The sequence below is a fragment of the Stegostoma tigrinum genome, chromosome 8 (genome assembly GCF_030684315.1).
Source record: "Stegostoma tigrinum isolate sSteTig4 chromosome 8, sSteTig4.hap1, whole genome shotgun sequence".
NCBI lineage: Eukaryota > Metazoa > Chordata > Chondrichthyes > Orectolobiformes > Stegostomatidae > Stegostoma > Stegostoma tigrinum.
The window spans coordinates 103,123,562-103,143,514 of record NC_081361.1 but is presented as its reverse complement, the minus strand read 5'-3'; the positions used below and the strand labels follow the sequence as shown (position 1 = coordinate 103,143,514).

The following is a 19,953-nucleotide window of genomic DNA, read 5'->3' as shown; positions in this document are numbered from 1 at the left end:
CAGAATTCCTGGGAATTCAGTGAGAGACCATGGCTCAGCCTTACCTTGGGTCCTGGGGGGCCAATGGTACCTTGTGGCCCAATGAGACCCTGCGAGAGACAGAGGTGGAGATATGTTTTGAATCAGTTCAGACTGGGGTTTATTTCAAACAGTCGTTTCAGCTTCCGAGAGAGTTCACTCAGATCTGGCACTGACCCAGGTTCAATAAAACTTCACTCTTTGAATTTTAAATAAACATAAAAGAAATAAATGGTGTCACAGCAATGGTTGGAATGAAGTGAGTGATGCGGTTTTTGGGAAAACCTGATTCCCTGGTCAAGTTGCTGCAGGTGCTCGGCCTGATATTCCAAACTCACTCAGGTCACCAAACCCTCCTCCCCAAAATAAACACTCCCCTACAACCCGTCTACTCCCCTCTGGCCCTTTAACCTCTATATACATACCCTCCCGTCTCCCACAATGGCTCGCATCCCACTCCACTCCGTCTTAACAAACCTCCACCCTCCCCTGACCCTCCGTATCACCTCACAATCCTCCAGCCGCTCCTCCCCCTCCCTAAACCTCTATTCTCCCCCTACTCTCGTGTTTACCAGCTGTGAAGTCTCCTCACACCATGTCTCCCGTCCCTTCCCATCCCCATCCCCAACAACACCCCACCCCCCCACCATCCTCTCCAATTCCCCTCCACTCGGTTACACTCACAAACAGTGCCCCTTCAGCTGCTGCTGACCTACCTGAGGTCCTGGGATTCCCTGCTGACCTGCAGGACCGGGTTCCCCCTGAGGGCCCTGCACAGAGAGAGAGAGTGTGTGAGAGAGTGTGCGAGAGAGAGCGGACGGAGGGGGAGAGAGGGACTGAGTGCCAGGAATAAAACCACAAAACTTCAAAGTAGCAAATGCCCAAATCATATTGAGTGACAATTTAATCAAATATTCAAAAAGTAAACGCTCACACTCACACTCATTCTATCCTTCACTCATGCTCACACTCGCACTTATTCTATCCTTCACACACATTCACACTCATTCCATCCTTCACGCACACTCACACCCACAGTCATTCTATCCCTTACACACACTCACATTCACACTCATTCTATCCTTCATACACACTCACACCCACACTCATTCTATCCTTCACTCAGGTCCACACTCATTCTGTCCCTGACACACACTCACACCCACATTCATTCTATCCTTCACACACACTCACATTCACACTCATTCTATCCTGTACACACACTCACACCCACACTAATTCTATCCTTCACACACACTCACAATCATTCTATACTTCACACACACACTCATTCTATCCTTCATACACATTCACATCCACACTCATTCTATCCTTTACACACACTCACATCCACACTCATTCTATTATTCACACACACGCACACTCACACCGACACTCATTCTATCCTTCACACACACTCACACCCACACTCATTCTATCCTTCACACATGCTCACACATCCACACTCACACCCACACTAATTCTATTCCTTACACACACACACACTCTCACTTACACCCACACTCATTCTATTCTTCACATACACCACACTCACACCCACACTTGTACTCACTTTCATGGTCTCACACCCAGTCGCACTTACACTCCCACACCCAGTCACTCACACTCACACTAACTCTCATGCTCTCACACCAGTCACACTCACACTATCACATTCATTCACACTCACTCTCTCACACTCACACACTCACACTTACTCTCACACCCAGTCACACTCATACTCTCACACTCTCACAATCACACAGTGATACTCACACACTCACACTTACACTCAGTCACATTCACACTCTCCCATGCACACCAAGTCACATTCACATTCACACACACTTTCTCACACATCAAGTCACGCTCTCACGTTTCTACAGTCTCACCTTGATTCAGTCACATTCACATTCACATTCTCTCACACACTCACACTCACCCAGTCATACTCATACCTTGTCACACTCTCATTCACAGTCACACTTACAATCATACTCAGCCACACATACTCTCACATTCTGTCACTCACATCCAGTCACGTTCACACACCCAGTCATACTCACACACACCTGTCACACTCACATATACCTGTCACACTCACAGTCTCACACACCCATTCACACTCACACACCATACACACACACACACACACACACACACACACACACACACACACACACACACACACACACACACACAGGTATTGACTGAATTGCTGTTAACTGTTAAATGTTCCCTCACCATGTTTCCTTTTGAACCTTGAGGCCCATCCAAACCAGTAGGACCCTAAAAAAGAGAAACATATTAAAAGCTATGTATAAATGAACAAATATTTATTGTGTTCTAGAAACTTCCCCACTCTATTGTTATTGATTCAGAGCTTTCATAAAAGGAATTGTTCAAAAGTAAAAGGTGAGATTTGGTTTCCTTGGTCGATAAATCCACCAGCAGAGGTCATTCAGCCCTCCCATCCCATAGCAGCTCCTTGAATGATCTTTCCAATTAAGCCCCCTTGCTCTGTTCTTCCCCCATTGATGTGCAATTTCCCCCTTTCCCGGAATTTCCCCAATTCCCTTTTGAAAGTGATGATTGAATCTGTTCCCATAGCCCTCTCAAACAGCGCATTCCTCACTGTGTAAAACAAACCCCTACACCCCTCTCCCTGGGGCTTCTCCCAAATGTATTAAGGTAATTCATTACAAAAATGAAGATTTAAACAAATGAGAAGTGGAATGTTTGAAAGGAGTTGATGGGACGTACAGGTTGTCCAGGGGGCCCTGGAGATCCTCGAGGTCCAAGAAGTCCTCTTGACCCCTGCAATGGTGAGAGAGAGAGGGGTGGTCCCAGTCAGTGACAGCAGTGATTCTCTGATGAAGATCTCCATTAACATAACGAGGTCAGACAACAATTAAAACAGCGTTAACTTCAGGATTAACCATCATAGCACAGGAGGCCATTCAGCCCACCATGTCTTTCCTAGCAGTTTGTCCTATTCATACAAACAGAAAACATAAGGAAAAGCCATAGACCATTGAGCCTGTCAACCCCACCTCACCACTCACTACAAAGAACAAGGAACAGTACAGCACAGGGATAGGCCCTTCGGCCCACCAAGATTAAGCCGACACATGATGCCTTTCTAAACCAAAATCCTTTTGCCTCAATGCAGTTATATCCGTCAATTCCCTGGTCATTCCTGTATCTGTCAAGTTGCCTCTTAACTGTGACTTTTGTACCTGCCTCTACCACCTCCTCAGGCAGTGCATTCCAGGAACTTCACGCACTCTGTGTAAAAAAACACTGTCCCTCAACTCTCCTTTAAACTTACCCCCTTTACCTTAGTAAGTGACATTTCTACTTTGGGATAAAGATTCTGACTATCCATTTTATCTATGCCTCTTATAATTTTGTAAACTTCTGTCAGGTCACCCCACATCCTTCAACATTCAAGTGAAAACAAACCAAGTTTGTCCAATATAATAAAATGTGAGGCTGGATGAACACAGCAGGCCAAGCAGCATCTCAGGAGCACAAAAGCTGACGTTTCGGGCCTAGAGTTTGTCCAATCTCTCTTTTTGGCCTTTTTAAAAATTAATTTACAGGATGAAGGCATCGCTGGCCAGGCAGCATTTATTGCCCCATCCCTAATTGCCCAGAGGACAGTGAAGAGTCAACCACATTGCTGTGGGTCTGTCGGCTAAACCAGGTAAGGATGGCAGTTTCCTTCCCTAAGGGACATGAGTGAACCAGATGGGTTTCCTCTGACAATTGGCAACAGTTTCACAGTCATCATTAGACTCTCGATTCCAAACTTTTAACTGAACTGAAATTCCACCATCTGCTGTGGCAGGATTCAAACCCAGTTCCCCAGAACACCGCTTTCCAGAACACCTCCGCTCGGTTCGCAATAAACAACTGTACCTCCCAGTTGCGAAACATTTTAACTCCCCCTCCCATTCTTTAGATGACATGTCCATCATGGGCCTCCTGCAGTGCCACAATGATGCCACCCGAAGGTTGCAGGAACAGCAACTCATATTCCGCTTGGGAACCCTGCAGCCCAATGGTATCAATGTGGACTTCACAAGCTTCAAAATCTCCCCTTCCCCCACCGCATCCCAAAACCAGCCCAGCTCATCCCCTCCCCCCACTGCATCCCAAAACCAGCCCAGCTCATCCCCTCCCCCAACTGTATCCCAAAATCAGCCCAGCTCGTCCCCACCTCCCTAACCTGTTCTTCCTCTCACCTATCCCCTCCTCCCACCTCAAGCCGCACCTCCATTTTCTACCTACTAACCTCATCCCACCTCCTTGACCTGTCCGTCCTCCCCGGACTGACCTATCCTCTCCCTACCTCCCCACCTATACTCTCCTCTCCACCTATCTTCTCTATCCATCTTCGGTCCACCTCCCCTTCTCTCCCTATTTATTCCAGAACCCTCACCCCATCCCCCTCTCTGATGAAGGGTCCAGGCCCGAAACGTCAGCTTTTGTGCTCCTGAGATGCTGCTTGGCCCGCTGTGTTCATCCAGCTTCACACTTTGTTAACCCGGATTCTCCAGCAGCTGCAGTTCTCATTATCTCTGATCCCCAGAACATTATCTGGCTCTTTGGTTTAACAATCCAGTGATATTGGACATCACTATAGATATTGTTTCAAAAAAACCACCCTGGATACACCTAACAAATTCTACCCCATCTAAGAGCCTGGCACTAAGCAAGTCTCAGTCAATATAGTGCAGGGTAAAATCAGCAACTGTGTTGTTTGCACATTTTTCCATAATCTGTCCGCGTATCTGTTCCTCTATCACCTGCTGCCTGTTGGGAAGCCTGTAGTACATTCCCACCAAAGTGATTGCATCTTTCCTATTCCTGAGTTCTACCCATGGTGCCCTCTGTCATTACAGCTGGGATCAGTCATGCAACTCCCGCACCTCTATTACGTCCCTCTCTATCTCACCTCAAACATCTAAATCCTGGAACATTAAGCTGCCAAACTTGTCCCTCTCTCAGTCGAATCTCTGTGAAGCTGCAACGCCATAGTTATTTATCTATTAACCCAAGTTGTAGGTATACCTGTCCGACCTGTCACACACCTTGCATTAAAACATATATACCTCAAACCATAAGGCTGCAGTGTTCAGTAACCTCTCCCCTGTCTGTTCTTCCCTTTAGTCATACTGGCCTTAATCTCACATTCCTCCCTCATCATTTTACCTGCCAACGTGCCTCTCTAGTTCCTCCCACCTCCCGCCACACTATTTAAATCCTCTGAGTGGCACTAGTGAGCTACCGTGCTGGGATATAGGTGCCCGTCCAGTTTAGGTGCAACCCATCCCACCTGCACCAGAAGACATCCCAACGATCCACATAGCTGAATCCCTCCCTCGTACACAGCTCGTTAGCCATGTATTTAAGTGTACTGTCATCCCAGCCCAAAAAGTCAGCTTAAGTGATAATGGGAACTGCAGATGCTGGAGAATACAAGATAATGAAATGTGAGGCTGGATGAACACAGCAGGCTCAGCAGCATCTCAGGCCTAGACCCTTCATCAGCTCTCTGGAGAAGGGTCTAGGCCCGAAACGTCAGCTTTTGTGCTCCTGAGACGCTGCTGGGCCTGCAGTGTTCATCCAGCCTCACATTTCATTATCCTGAAAAGACAGCTTTCCTGTTCCTCTGATGCTGCCTGGCCTGCTGTGTTCCTCCAGCTCTGCTCTGTGTTATATCCAACATGATATCCCTGTTTGAGAGGAGAATGGCCCAAAGGGGTCTCCTGCACTGCCTGCCCACACTCACTCATCCTCCTAATGGGCAGCCAACTCTTCTCTGTCTGTGATAATAAAATGTGAGGCTGGATGAACACAGCAGGCCAAGCAGCATCTCAGGAGCACATGATGAAGGGTCTAGGCCCGAAACGTCAGCTTTTGTGCTCCTGAGATGCTGCTTGGCCTGCTGTGTTCATCCAGCCTCACATTTTATTATCTTGGAATTCTCCAGCATCTGCAGTTCCAATTATCTCTCTCTTCTCTGTCTGTGTCGCTCCGACAGGTGGTGTGACCAGCTCACTGAACATGCTTTCCACAACATTCTCAGCCTCTTAGATATTCCATAGTGAGTCCATCCACAGCTCCAGCTGTTCCATGAGGCCAATCAGGAGTTGCAGCTGAACACACTTCCTGGGCAGGGAGTCATCATGGTGATGGAATAGTCCCTGAATTCCCGCGTTTTGCAGGAGGAGTATTCCATGGGCATGAGTTCTCCTGTCATTGTGAATCTTTACTGACAAAATCAGCTTTATCAATGACAGGCCATAATCCAGGAACAAAAGATAACTTTAACCACTTGTCACCAAACTCCACTATCATTCCTGCTTTCTGTTCCGAACACACAACACCGGCAAAATGTAAGTATTTCATCTATCACTACACTCAACTCACTCAATCTGCAAACCTGGCTCCTGATCAGCTGTAAGTCAAGACTTGGTCTCTGCAGCTCTGCTTCTAGATTGAGCTCCAGGTTCACTCTCACTGACCCCGCTCCTCAGTTATTTATCCCACTGTCTCTGTTCACCCTCAGGTTCGCTCTCACTGACACCGCACCTCAGGAATTTATCCCACTGTTTCTGTTCATCCCAAGGTTCGCTCTCACTGACCCCGATCATCAGTTATTTATCCCACTGTCTCTGTTCACCCCCAGGTTCTCTCTCACTGACCCCGCTCCTCAGGTATTTATCCCACTGCCACTGTTCACCCCCAGTTTTACTCTCACTGACACCGCTCCGCAGTTATTTATCCCACTGTCTCTGTTCACCCCCAGGCTCACTCTAATCGACCCCGCTCCCCAGGTATTTATCTCACTGTCTCTGTTCACACCCAGGTTCGCTCTCAGTGACCCTACTCCTCAGGTATTTATCCCACTATCTATTTTAATCCCCAGGAACACTCTCACTGACCCTGCTCCTCAGGCATCTATCACACTGTCACTGTTCACCAGCAGGTTCACTCTGACTGAGCCCGCTCCTCAGTTAAATATCCCACTGTCTCTGTTCACCCCAGCTTCGCTCTAACTGTCCCCGCTCCTCAGTTATTTATCCCACTGTCTCCATTCACCCCCAGGTTCGCTCTCACTGACCCCGCTCCGCAGGCATTTATCCCACTGTCACTGTTCATCCCCAGGATCACTCTCACTGACCCCGCTCCTCCGGTATTTATCCCACTGTCTCTGTTCACCCCCAGGTTTAGTCTCACTGACCACGCTCCGCAAGCATTTGTCCCACTGTCTCTGTTCACCCCCAGGTTCACACTCACTGACCCCGCTCCCCAGGTATTTATCCCACTGTCTCTGTTCACCCCCAGATTTAGTCTCACTGACCACGCTCCGCAAGCATTTGTCCCACTGTCTCTGTTCACCCCCAGGTTCACACTCACTGACCCCGCTCCCCAGGTATTTATCCCACTGTCTCTGTTCACCCCCAGGTTTAGTCTCACTGACCACGCTCCGCAAGCATTTGTCCCACTGTCTCTGTTCACCCCCAGGTTCACACTCACTGACCCCGCTCCCCAGGTATTTATCCCACTGTCTCTGTTCACCCCAGCTGCGCTCTCACCGGCCCCGCTCCTCAGATATTTATCCCACTGTCTCTGTTCATCCCCAGGATCACTCTATCTGACCCCGCTCCGCAGTTATTTATCCCACTGTCTCTGTTCATCCCCAGGTTCGCTCGAACTGACCGCGCTCCTCAGGCATTTATTCCACTGTCTCCGTTCACCCCCAGTTTCTCTCTCACTGACCCCGCTCCTCAGGTATTTATCCCACTGTCTCTGTTCATCCCCAGGATCACTCTCACTGACCCCGCTCCGCAGTTATTTATCCCACTGTCACTGTTCATCCCCAGGTTCGCTCGAACTGACCGCGCTCCTCAGGCATTTATCCCACTATCTATGTTAACCCCCAGGAACACTCTCACTGACCCTGCTCCTCAGGCGTCTATCACACTGTCACTGTTCTCCAGCAGGTTCGCTCTCACTGACCCCGCTCCCCAGGTATTTATCCCACTGTCTCTGTTCATCCCCAGGTTCGCTCGAACTGACACTGTTCCTCAGGTATTTATCCCACTGTCTCTGTTCACCCCCAGTTTCTCTCTCACTGACCCTGCTCCTCAGGTATTTATCCTACTGTCACTGTTCACCCCCAGGTTCACTCTCAATGACCCTGCTCCTCAGGTATTTATGCCACTCTCTCTGTTCATCCCCAGGGTCACTCTCACTGACCCCGCTCTCCAGGTATTTATCCCTCTGACTCTGTTCACCCCCAGGTTCACTCTCACTGACCCTGCTCCTCAGGTATTTATGCCATCTCTCTGTTCATCCCCAGGGTCATTCTCACTGACCAGGCTCTCCAGGTATTTATCCCACTGTCTCTGTTCACCCCCAGGTTCACTCTCACTGACCCCGCTCCTCACTTATTTATCCCACTGTCTCTGTTCACCGCCAGGTTCTCTCTCACTGACCCCACTCCTCACGTATTTATCCCACATCACTGTTCATCCCCAGGGTCTTTCTCACTGACCCCGCTCTCCAGGTATTTATCCCACTGTCTCTGTTCACGTCCAGGTTCACTCTCACCGACCCCCCTCCTCAGATATTTGTCACAATGTCTCTGTTCATCCCCAGTTTCGCGCTCACTGACCCCGCTCCCCAGATATTTATCGCACTGTCACTGATCAGTCCCAGGTTCATTTTCACTACCCAGCTCCTCAGGTATTTATCCCACTGTCTCTGTTCACCCCCAGGTTCACTCTCACTGACCCCGCTCCTCAGGCATTTATCCCACTGTCTCTGTTCACCCCCAGGTTCACTCTCACTGACCCCGCTCCTCAGGTATTTATCCCACTGTCTCTGTTCACCCCCAGGTTCTTTCTCACTGAAACAGCTCCCCAGGTATTTATTCTGCTGTCAATGTTCACCCCCTGGTTCACTCTCATAGCCCCCGCTCCTCAGGTACATATCCCTCTGACTCTGTTCACCGCCAGGCTCACTCTCAATGACCCTGCTCCTCAGGTATTTATGCCACTCTCTCTGTTCATCCCCAGGGTCACTCTCACTGACCCCGCTCTCCAGGTATTTATCCCGTAGCCACTGTTCACCCCGAGGTACACTCTCACTGACCCCTCTCCTCAGATATTTATCCCACTGTCACTCTTCACCCCCAGGTTCACTCTCGCCGATCCTGCTCCTCACGTATTTATCCCACTGTCTCTGTTCATCCCCAGGCTCGGTCTCACTGACCTCGCTCCTCCGGTATTTATTCCAGTGTCTCTATTCACCCCCACGTTCGCTCCCTCTGGCCACGCTCCTCACGTTTTTTTCCCACAGTCACTGTTCACCCCCAGGTTCACTCGCACCGATCCTGCTCCTCAGATATTTATCTCACTGTCACTGTTGACCCCCAGGTTCTCTCTCACTAACCCCGCTCCTCAGGTATTTATCCCACTGTCTCTGTTCATCCCCAGGTTCGCTCTCACTGACCCCGCTCCCCAGGTATTTATTCCACTGTCGCTATTCACACCCACGTTCTCTCTCACTGACCCCGTTCCCCAGGTATTTATCCCACTATCTCTGTTCATCCCCATGTTCTTTCTCACTGACCCCGCTCCTCAGGTATTTATTCCACTGTCGCTATTCACACCCATGTTTACTCTCACTGACCCCGCTCCCCAGGTATTTATCCCACTGTCACTGTTCACCCCCAGGTTCTCTCTCACTGACCCCGCTCCCCAGGTATTTATCCCACTGTCACTGTTCACCCCCAGGTTCTCTCTCACTGACCCCGCTCCCCAGGTATTTATCCCACTGTCTCAGTTCACCCCCACGTTCTGTCTCACTGACCCCGCTCCTCAGGTATTTTTCCCACTGTCTCTGTACACCCCCAGGTTCACTCTCACTGACCCAGCTCACCAGGTATTTATCCCATAGTCTCTGCTCACCCCCAGGTTCACTCTCACTGACCCCGATCCTCTGGCATTTATCCCACTGTTCTGTTCACCCCCAGGTTCACTCTCACTGACCCTGCTCCTCAGGTATTTATGCCATCTCTCTGTTCATCCCCAGGGTCATTCTCACTGACCAGGCTCTCCAGGTATTTATCCCACTGTCTCTGTTCACCCCCAGGTTCACTCTCACTACCCCGCTCCTCACTTATTTATCCCACTGTCTCTGTTCACCGCCAGGTTCACTCTCACCGACGCCCCATCCTCAGATATTTGTCACAATGTCTCTGTTCATCCCCAGTTTCGCTCTCACTGACCCCGCTCCCCAGATATTTATCGCACTGTCACTGATCAGCCCCAGGTTCATTTTCACTACCCAGCTCCTCAGGTATTTATCCCACTGTCTCTGTTCAACCCCAGGTTCACTCTCACTGACCCCGCTCCTCAGGCATTTATCCCACTGTCTCTGTTCACCCCCAGGTTCACTCTCACTGACCCCGCTCCTCAGGCATTTATCCCACTGTCTCTGTTCACCCCCAGGTTCACTCTCACTGACCCCGCTCCCTAGGTATTTATCCCACTGTCTCTGTTCACCCCCAGGTTCTCTCTCACTGACCCCGCTCCCTAGGTATTTATCCCACTGTCTCAGTTCACCCCCACGTTCTGTCTCACTGACCCCGCTCCTCAGGTATTTATCCCACTTCTCCATTCGCCCCCATGTTCGCTCTCACCGGCCCCGCTCCTCAGATATTTATCCCACTGTCACTTTTCACCCCAGGTTCTCTCTCACTGACCCCGCTCCCCAGGTATTTACCCCACTGTCACTTTTCACCCCCAGGTTCACTCTCACTGACCCCACTCCTCACGTATTTATCCCACTGTCTCTGTTCACCCCCAGGTTCTCTCTCACTGACCCCCGCTCCTCACGTATTTAGCCCACTGTCTCTGTACAACCCCAGGTTCTCTCTCACTGACGCTGCTCCTCACGTATTTATCCCACTGTCTCTGTTCACCCCCAGGTTCACTCTCACTGACCCAGCTCACCAGGTATTTATCCCATAGTCTCTGCTCACCCCCAGGTTCACTCTCACTGACCCCGATCCTCTGGCATTTATCCCACTGTTCTGTTCACCCCCAGGTTCACTCTCACTGACCCTGCTCCTCAGGTATTTATGCCATCTCTCTGTTCATCCCCAGGGTCATTCTCACTGACCAGGCTCTCCAGGTATTTATCCCATGTCACTGTTCATCCCCAGGTTCGCTCTCACTGACCCCGCTCCTCAGGTAATTATCCCATGTCACTGTTCACCCCCAGGTTCGCTCTCACTGTCCCCGCTCCTCAGGGATTTATCCCACTGCCTCTGTACACCCCCAGGTGCACTCTCACTGACCCAGCTCACCAGATATTTATCCCACTGTCTCTGTTCACCCCCAGGTTCACTCTCACTACCCCGCTCCTCACTTATTTATCCCACTGTCTCTGTTCACCGCCAGGTTCACTCTCACCGACGCCCCATCCTCAGATATTTGTCACAATGTCTCTGTTCATCCCCAGTTTCGCTCTCACTGACCCCGCTCCCCAGATATTTATCGCACTGTCACTGATCAGCCCCAGGTTCATTTTCACTACCCAGCTCCTCAGGTATTTATCCCACTGTCTCTGTTCAACCCCAGGTTCACTCTCACTGACCCCGCTCCTCAGGCATTTATCCCACTGTCTCTGTTCACCCCCAGGTTCACTCTCACTGACCCCGCTCCTCAGGCATTTGTCCCACTGTCTCTGTTCACCCCCAGGTTCACTCTCACTGACCCCGCTCCTCAGGCATTTATCCCACTGTCACTGTTCACCCCCAGGTTCGCTCTCACTGACCCCGCTCCTCAGGTAATTATCCCATGTCACTGTTCACCCCCAGGTTCGCTCTCACTGACCCCGCTCCTCAGGTAATTATCCCATGTCACTGTTCACCCCCAGGTTCGCTCTCATTGACCCCGCTCCCTAGGTATTTATCCCACTGTCTCTGTTCACCCCCAGGTTCTCTCTCACTGACCCCGCTCCCTAGGTATTTATCCCACTGTCTCAGTTCACCCCCACGTTCTGTCTCACTGACCCCGCTCCTCAGGTATTTATCCCACTTCTCCATTCGCCCCCATGTTCGCTCTCACCGGCCCCGCTCCTCAGATATTTATCCCACTGTCACTTTTCACCCCAGGTTCTCTCTCACTGACCCCGCTCCCCAGGTATTTACCCCACTGTCACTTTTCACCCCCAGGTTCACTCTCACTGACCCCACTCCTCACGTATTTATCCCACTGTCTCTGTTCACCCCCAGGTTCTCTCTCACTGACCCCCGCTCCTCACGTATTTAGCCCACTGTCTCTGTACAACCCCAGGTTCTCTCTCACTGACGCTGCTCCTCACGTATTTATCCCACTGTCTCTGTTCACCCCCAGGTTCACTCTCACTGACCCAGCTCACCAGGTATTTATCCCATAGTCTCTGCTCACCCCCAGGTTCACTCTCACTGACCCCGATCCTCTGGCATTTATCCCACTGTTCTGTTCACCCCCAGGTTCACTCTCACTGACCCTGCTCCTCAGGTATTTATGCCATCTCTCTGTTCATCCCCAGGGTCATTCTCACTGACCAGGCTCTCCAGGTATTTATCCCATGTCACTGTTCATCCCCAGGTTCGCTCTCACTGACCCCGCTCCTCAGGTAATTATCCCATGTCACTGTTCACCCCCAGGTTCGCTCTCACTGTCCCCGCTCCTCAGGGATTTATCCCACTGTCTCTGTTCACCCCCAGGTTCACTCTCACTGACCCAGCTCACCAGATATTTATCCCATAGGCTCTGCTCACCCCCAGGTTCACTCTCACTGACCCCGATCCTCTGGCATTTATCCCACTGTCTCTGTTCACCCCCAGGTTCATTTTCAGTGAAACCGCTCCACGGGTATTTATTCCACTGTCATTGTTCACCCCCAGGTTCACTCTCACTGACCCCGCTGCTCAGGTATTTATCCCTCTGACTCTGCTCACCCCCAGGTTCACTCTCACTGACCCTGCTCCTCAGGCATTTATCCCACTGTTCTGTTCACCCCCAGGTTCACTCTCACTGACCCTGCTCCTCAGGTATTTATGCCATCTCTCTGTTCATCCCCAGGGTCATTCTCACTGACCAGGCTCTTCAGGTATTTATCCCACTGTCTCTGTTCACCCCCAGGTTCACTCTCACTACCCCGCTCCTCACTTATTTATCCCACTGTCTCTGTTCACCCCCAGGTTCACTCTCACTGACCCCGCTCCTCAGGCATTTGTCCCACTGTCTCTGTTCACCCCCAGGTTCACTCTCACTGACCCCGCTCCTCAGGCATTTATCCCACTGTCACTGTTCACCCCCAGGTTCGCTCTCACTGACCCCGCTCCTCAGGTAATTATCCCATGTCTCCGTTCACCCCCAGGTTCGCTCTCACTGACCCCGCTCCTCAGGTAATTATCCCATGTCACTGTTCACCCCCAGGTTCACTCTCACTGACCCCGCTCCTCAGGTAATTATCCCATGTCTCCGTTCACCCCCAGGTTCGCTCTCACTGACCCCGCTCCTCAGGTAATTATCCCATGTCACTGTTCACCCCCAGGTTCACTCTCACTGACCCCGCTCCTCAGGTAATTATCCCATGTCTCCGTTCACCCCCAGGTTCGCTCTCACTGACCCCGCTCCCCAGGTATTTATCCCATGTCACTGTTCACCACCAGCTTCGCTCTCACTGACCCCGCTCCTCAGGTAATTATCCCATGTCACTGTTCACCCCAAGGTTCGCTCTCACTGTCCCCGCTCCTCAGGGATTTATCCCACTGCCGATGTACACCCCCAGGTTCACTCTCACGGACCCTGCTCCTCAGGTATTTATGCCATCTCTCTGTTCATCCCCAGGGTCATTCTCACTGACCAGGCTCTCCAGGTATTTATCCCACTGTCTCTGTTCACCCCCAGGTTCACTCTCACTGACCCCGCTCCTCACTTATTTATCCCACTGTCTCTGTTCACCGCCAGGTTCTCTCTCACTGACCCCACTCCTCACGTATTTATCCCACATCACTGTTCACCCCCAGGTTCATTCGCACCAATCCCGCTACTCAGATATTTATCCCACTGTCACTCTTCACCCCCAGGATCACTCTCACTGTCTCCGCTCCGCAAGCATTTGTCCCACTGTATCTGTTCACCCTCAGGTTTTCTCTCACTGACCCCGCTCCTCAGGTATTTATTCCACTGTCACTGTTCACCCCGAGGTTCACTCTCACTGACCCCGCACCCAAAAGTATTTTTCCCACTGCCTCTGTACACCCCCAGGTTCACTCTCACTGACCCCGCTCCCTAGGTATTTATCCCACTGTCTCTGTTCACCCCCAGGTTCTCTCTCACTGACCCCGCTCCCTAGGTATTTATCCCACTGTCTCAGTTCACCCCCACGTTCTGTCTCACTGACCCCGCTCCTCAGGTATTTATCCCACTTCTCCATTCGCCCCCATGTTCGCTCTCACCGGCCCCGCTCCTCAGATATTTATCCCACTGTCACTTTTCACCCCAGGTTCTCTCTCACTGACCCCGCTCCCCAGGTATTTACCCCACTGTCACTTTTCACCCCCAGGTTCACTCTCACTGACCCCACTCCTCACGTATTTATCCCACTGTCTCTGTTCACCCCCAGGTTCTCTCTCACTGACCCCCGCTCCTCACGTATTTAGCCCACTGTCTCTGTACAACCCCAGGTTCTCTCTCACTGACGCTGCTCCTCACGTATTTATCCCACTGTCTCTGTTCACCCCCAGGTTCACTCTCACTGACCCAGCTCACCAGATATTTATCCCATAGGCTCTGCTCACCCCCAGGTTCACTCTCACTGACCCCGATCCTCTGGCATTTATCCCACTGTCTCTGTTCACCCCCAGGTTCATTTTCAGTGAAACCGCTCCACGGGTATTTATTCCACTGTCATTGTTCACCCCCAGGTTCACTCTCACTGACCCCGCTGCTCAGGTATTTATCCCTCTGACTCTGTTCACCCCCAGGTTCACTCTCACTGACCCTGCTCCTCAGGCATTTATCCCACTGTTCTGTTCACCCCCAGGTTCACTCTCACTGACCCTGCTCCTCAGGTATTTATGCCATCTCTCTGTTCATCCCCAGGGTCATTCTCACTGACCAGGCTCTCCAGGTATTTATCCCACTGTCTCTGTTCACCCCCAGGTTCACTCTCACTACCCCGCTCCTCACTTATTTATCCCACTGTCTCTGTTCACCGCCAGGTTCACTCTCACCGACGCCCCATCCTCAGATATTTGTCACAATGTCTCTGTTCATCCCCAGTTTCGCTCTCACTGACCCCGCTCCCCAGATATTTATCGCACTGTCACTGATCAGCCCCAGGTTCATTTTCACTACCCAGCTCCTCAGGTATTTATCCCACTGTCTCTGTTCAACCCCAGGTTCACTCTCACTGACCCCGCTCCTCAGGCATTTATCCCACTGTCTCTGTTCACCCCCAGGTTCACTCTCACTGACCCCGCTCCTCAGGCATTTATCCCACTGTCTCTGTTCACCCCCAGGTTCGCTCTCACTGACCCCGCTCCTCAGGTAATTATCCCATGTCTCCGTTCACCCCCAGGTTCGCTCTCACTGACCCCGCTCCTCAGGTAATTATCCCATGTCACTGTTCACCCCAAGGTTCGCTCTCACTGTCCCCGCTCCTCAGGGATTTATCCCACTGCCGATGTACACCCCCAGGTGCACTCTCACTGACCCTGCTCCTCAGGTATTTATGCCATCTCTCTGTTCATCCCCAGGGTCATTCTCACTGACCAGGCTCTCCAGGTATTTATCCCATAGTCTCTGTTCACCCCCAGGTTCACTCTCACTGACCCCGCTCCTCACTTATTTATCCCACTGTCTCTGTTCACCGCCAGGTTCTCTCTCACTGACCCCACTCCTCACGTATTTATCCCACATCACTGTTCACCCCCAGGTTCATTCGCACCAATCCCGCTACTCAGATATTTATCCCACTGTCACTCTTCACCCCCAGGATCACTCTCACTGTCTCCGCTCCGCAAGCATTTGTCCCACTGTATCTGTTCACCCCCAGGTTTTCTCTCACTGACCCCGCTCCTCAGGTATTTATTCCACTGTCACTGTTCACCCCGAGGTTCACTCTCACTGACCCCGCACCCAAAAGTATTTTTCCCACTGCCTCTGTACACCCCCAGGTTCACTCTCACTGACCCCGCTCCCTAGCTATTTATCCCACTGTCTCTGTTCACCCCCAGGTTCTCTCTCACTGACCCCGCTCCCTAGGTATTTATCCCACTGTCTCAGTTCACCCCCACGTTCTGTCTCACTGACCCCGCTCCTCAGGTATTTATCCCACTTCTCCATTCGCCCCCATGTTCGCTCTCACCAGCCCCGCTCCTCAGATATTTATCCCACTGTCACTTTTCACCCCAGGTTCTCTCTCACTGACCCCGCTCCCCAGGTATTTACCCCACTGTCACTTTTCACCCCCAGGTTCACTCTCACTGACCCCACTCCTCACGTATTTATCCCACTGTCTCTGTTCACCCCCAGGTTCTCTCTCACTGACCCCCGCTCCTCACGTATTTAGCCCACTGTCTCTGTACAACCCCAGGTTCTCTCTCACTGACGCTGCTCCTCACGTATTTATCCCACTGTCTCTGTTCACCCCCAGGTTCACTCTCACTGACCCAGCTCACCAGGTATTTATCCCATAGTCTCTGCTCACCCCCAGGTTCACTCTCACTGACCCCGATCCTCTGGCATTTATCCCACTGTTCTGTTCACCCCCAGGTTCACTCTCACTGACCCTGCTCCTCAGGTATTTATGCCATCTCTCTGTTCATCCCCAGGGTCATTCTCACTGACCAGGCTCTCCAGGTATTTATCCCATGTCACTGTTCATCCCCAGGTTCGCTCTCACTGACCCCGCTCCTCAGGTAATTATCCCATGTCACTGTTCACCCCCAGGTTCGCTCTCACTGTCCCCGCTCCTCACGTATTTATCCCACTGCCTCTGTACACCCCCAGGTGCACTCTCACTGACCCCGATCCTCTGGCATTTATCCCACTGTCTCTGTTCACCCCCAGGTTCATTTTCAGTGAAACCGCTCCACGGGTATTTATTCCACTGTCATTGTTCACCCCCAGGTTCACTCTCACTGACCCCGCTGCTCAGGTATTTATCCCTCTGACTCTGTTCACCCCCAGGTTCACTCTCACTGACCCTGCTCCTCAGGCATTTATCCCACTGTTCTGTTCACCCCCAGGTTCACTCTCACTGACCCTGCTCCTCAGGTATTTATGCCATCTCTCTGTTCATCCCCAGGGTCATTCTCACTGACCAGGCTCTCCAGGTATTTATCCCACTGTCTCTGTTCACCCCCAGGTTCACTCTCACTACCCCGCTCCTCACTTATTTATCCCACTGTCTCTGTTCACCGCCAGGTTCACTCTCACCGACGCCCCATCCTCAGATATTTGTCACAATGTCTCTGTTCATCCCCAGTTTCGCTCTCACTGACCCCGCTCCCCAGATATTTATCGCACTGTCACTGATCAGCCCCAGGTTCATTTTCACTACCCAGCTCCTCAGGTATTTATCCCACTGTCTCTGTTCAACCCCAGGTTCACTCTCACTGACCCCGCTCCTCAGGCATTTATCCCACTGTCTCTGTTCACCCCCAGGTTCACTCTCACTGACCCTGCTCCTCAGGTATTTATGCCATCTCTCTGTTCATCCCCAGGGTCATTCTCACTGACCAGGCTCTCCAGGTATTTATCCCATAGTCTCTGTTCACCCCCAGGTTCACTCTCACTGACCCCGCTCCTCACTTATTTATCCCACTGTCTCTGTTCACCGCCAGGTTCTCTCTCACTGACCCCACTCCTCACGTATTTATCCCACATCACTGTTCACCCCCAGGTTCATTCGCACCAATCCCGCTACTCAGATATTTATCCCACTGTCACTCTTCACCCCCAGGATCACTCTCACTGTCTCCGCTCCGCAAGCATTTGTCCCACTGTATCTGTTCACCCCCAGGTTTTCTCTCACTGACCCCGCTCCTCAGGTATTTATTCCACTGTCACTGTTCACCCCGAGGTTCACTCTCACTGACCCCGCACCCAAAAGTATTTTTCCCACTGCCTCTGTACACCCCCAGGTTCACTCTCACTGACCCCGCTCCCTAGGTATTTATCCCACTGTCTCTGTTCACCCCCAGGTTCTCTCTCACTGACCCCGCTCCCTAGGTATTTATCCCACTGTCTCAGTTCACCCCCACGTTCTGTCTCACTGACCCCGCTCCTCAGGTATTTATCCCACTTCTCCATTCGCCCCCATGTTCGCTCTCACCGGCCCCGCTCCTCAGATATTTATCCCACTGTCACTTTTCACCCCAGGTTCTCTCTCACTGACCCCGCTCCCCAGGTATTTACCCCACTGTCACTTTTCACCCCCAGGTTCACTCTCACTGACCCCACTCCTCACGTATTTATCCCACTGTCTCTGTTCACCCCCAGGTTCTCTCTCACTGACCCCCGCTCCTCACGTATTTAGCCCACTGTCTCTGTACAACCCCAGGTTCTCTCTCACTGACGCTGCTCCTCACGTATTTATCCCACTGTCTCTGTTCACCCCCAGGTTCACTCTCACTGACCCAGCTCACCAGGTATTTATCCCATAGTCTCTGCTCACCCCCAGGTTCACTCTCACTGACCCCGATCCTCTGGCATTTATCCCACTGTTCTGTTCACCCCCAGGTTCACTCTCACTGACCCTGCTCCTCAGGTATTTATGCCATCTCTCTGTTCATCCCCAGGGTCATTCTCACTGACCAGGCTCTATAGGTATTTATCCCATGTCACTGTTCATCCCCAGGTTCGCTCTCACTGACCCCGCTCCTCAGGTAATTATCCCATGTCACTGTACACCCCCAGGTTCGCTCTCACTGTCCCCGCTCCTCAGGGATTTATCCCACTGCCTCTGTACACCCCCAGGTTCACTCTCACTGACCCAGCTCACCAGATATTTATCCCATAGGCTCTGCTCACCCCCAGGTTCACTCTCACTGACCCCGATCCTCTGGCATTTATCCCACTGTCTCTGTTCACCCCCAGGTTCATTTTCAGTGAAACCGCTCCACGGGTATTTATTCCACTGTCATTGTTCACCCCCAGGTTCACTCTCACTGACCCCGCTGCTCAGGTATTTATCCCTCTGACTCTGTTCACCCCCAGGTTCACTCTCACTGACCCTGCTCCTCAGGCATTTATCCCACTGTTCTGTTCACCCCCAGGTTCACTCTCACTGACCCTGCTCCTCAGGTATTTATCCCACTGTCTCTGTTCATCCCCAGGGTCATTCTCACTGACCAGGCTCTCCAGGTATTTATCCCACTGTCTCTGTTCACCCCCAGGTTCACTCTCACTACCCCGCTCCTCACTTATTTATCCCACTGTCTCTGTTCACCGCCAGGTTCACTCTCACCGACGCCCCATCCTCAGATATTTGTCACAATGTCTCTGTTCATCCCCAGTTTCGCTCTCACTGACCCCGCTCCCCAGATATTTATCGCACTGTCACTGATCAGCCCCAGGTTCATTTTCACTACCCAGCTCCTCAGGTATTTATCCCACTGTCTCTGTTCAACCCCAGGTTCACTCTCACTGACCCCGCTCCTCAGGCATTTATCCCACTGTCTCTGTTCACCCCCAGGTTCACTCTCACTGACCCCGCTCCTCAGGGATTTATCCCACTGCCGATGTACACCCCCAGGTTCACTCTCACTGACCCCGCTCCTCAGGTATTTATGCCATCTCTCTGTTCATCCCCAGGGTCATTCTCACTGACCAGGCTCTCCAGGTA

The 19,953-nt window shown here is 51.6% G+C and overlaps 1 protein-coding gene across 5 annotated transcripts in view; it reads right to left on the bottom strand.

The window, feature by feature from the left end:
* The window catches only part of col11a1a (collagen, type XI, alpha 1a), a 432,184-nt gene that overhangs the window by 144,388 nt on the left and 267,843 nt on the right, over positions 1-19,953 (bottom strand). For all 5 annotated transcript variants that reach the window (XM_059648209.1, XM_059648208.1, XM_059648211.1 and 2 more), the window contains 4 exons: positions 2,782-2,835; positions 2,263-2,307; positions 735-788; positions 45-89 (listed from right to left, as the gene is read on the bottom strand). In XM_059648209.1, the coding sequence (XP_059504192.1) occupies positions 45-89; positions 735-788; positions 2,263-2,307; positions 2,782-2,835 (198 nt within the window). The remainder of the gene's footprint in view (positions 1-44; positions 90-734; positions 789-2,262; positions 2,308-2,781; positions 2,836-19,953) is intronic.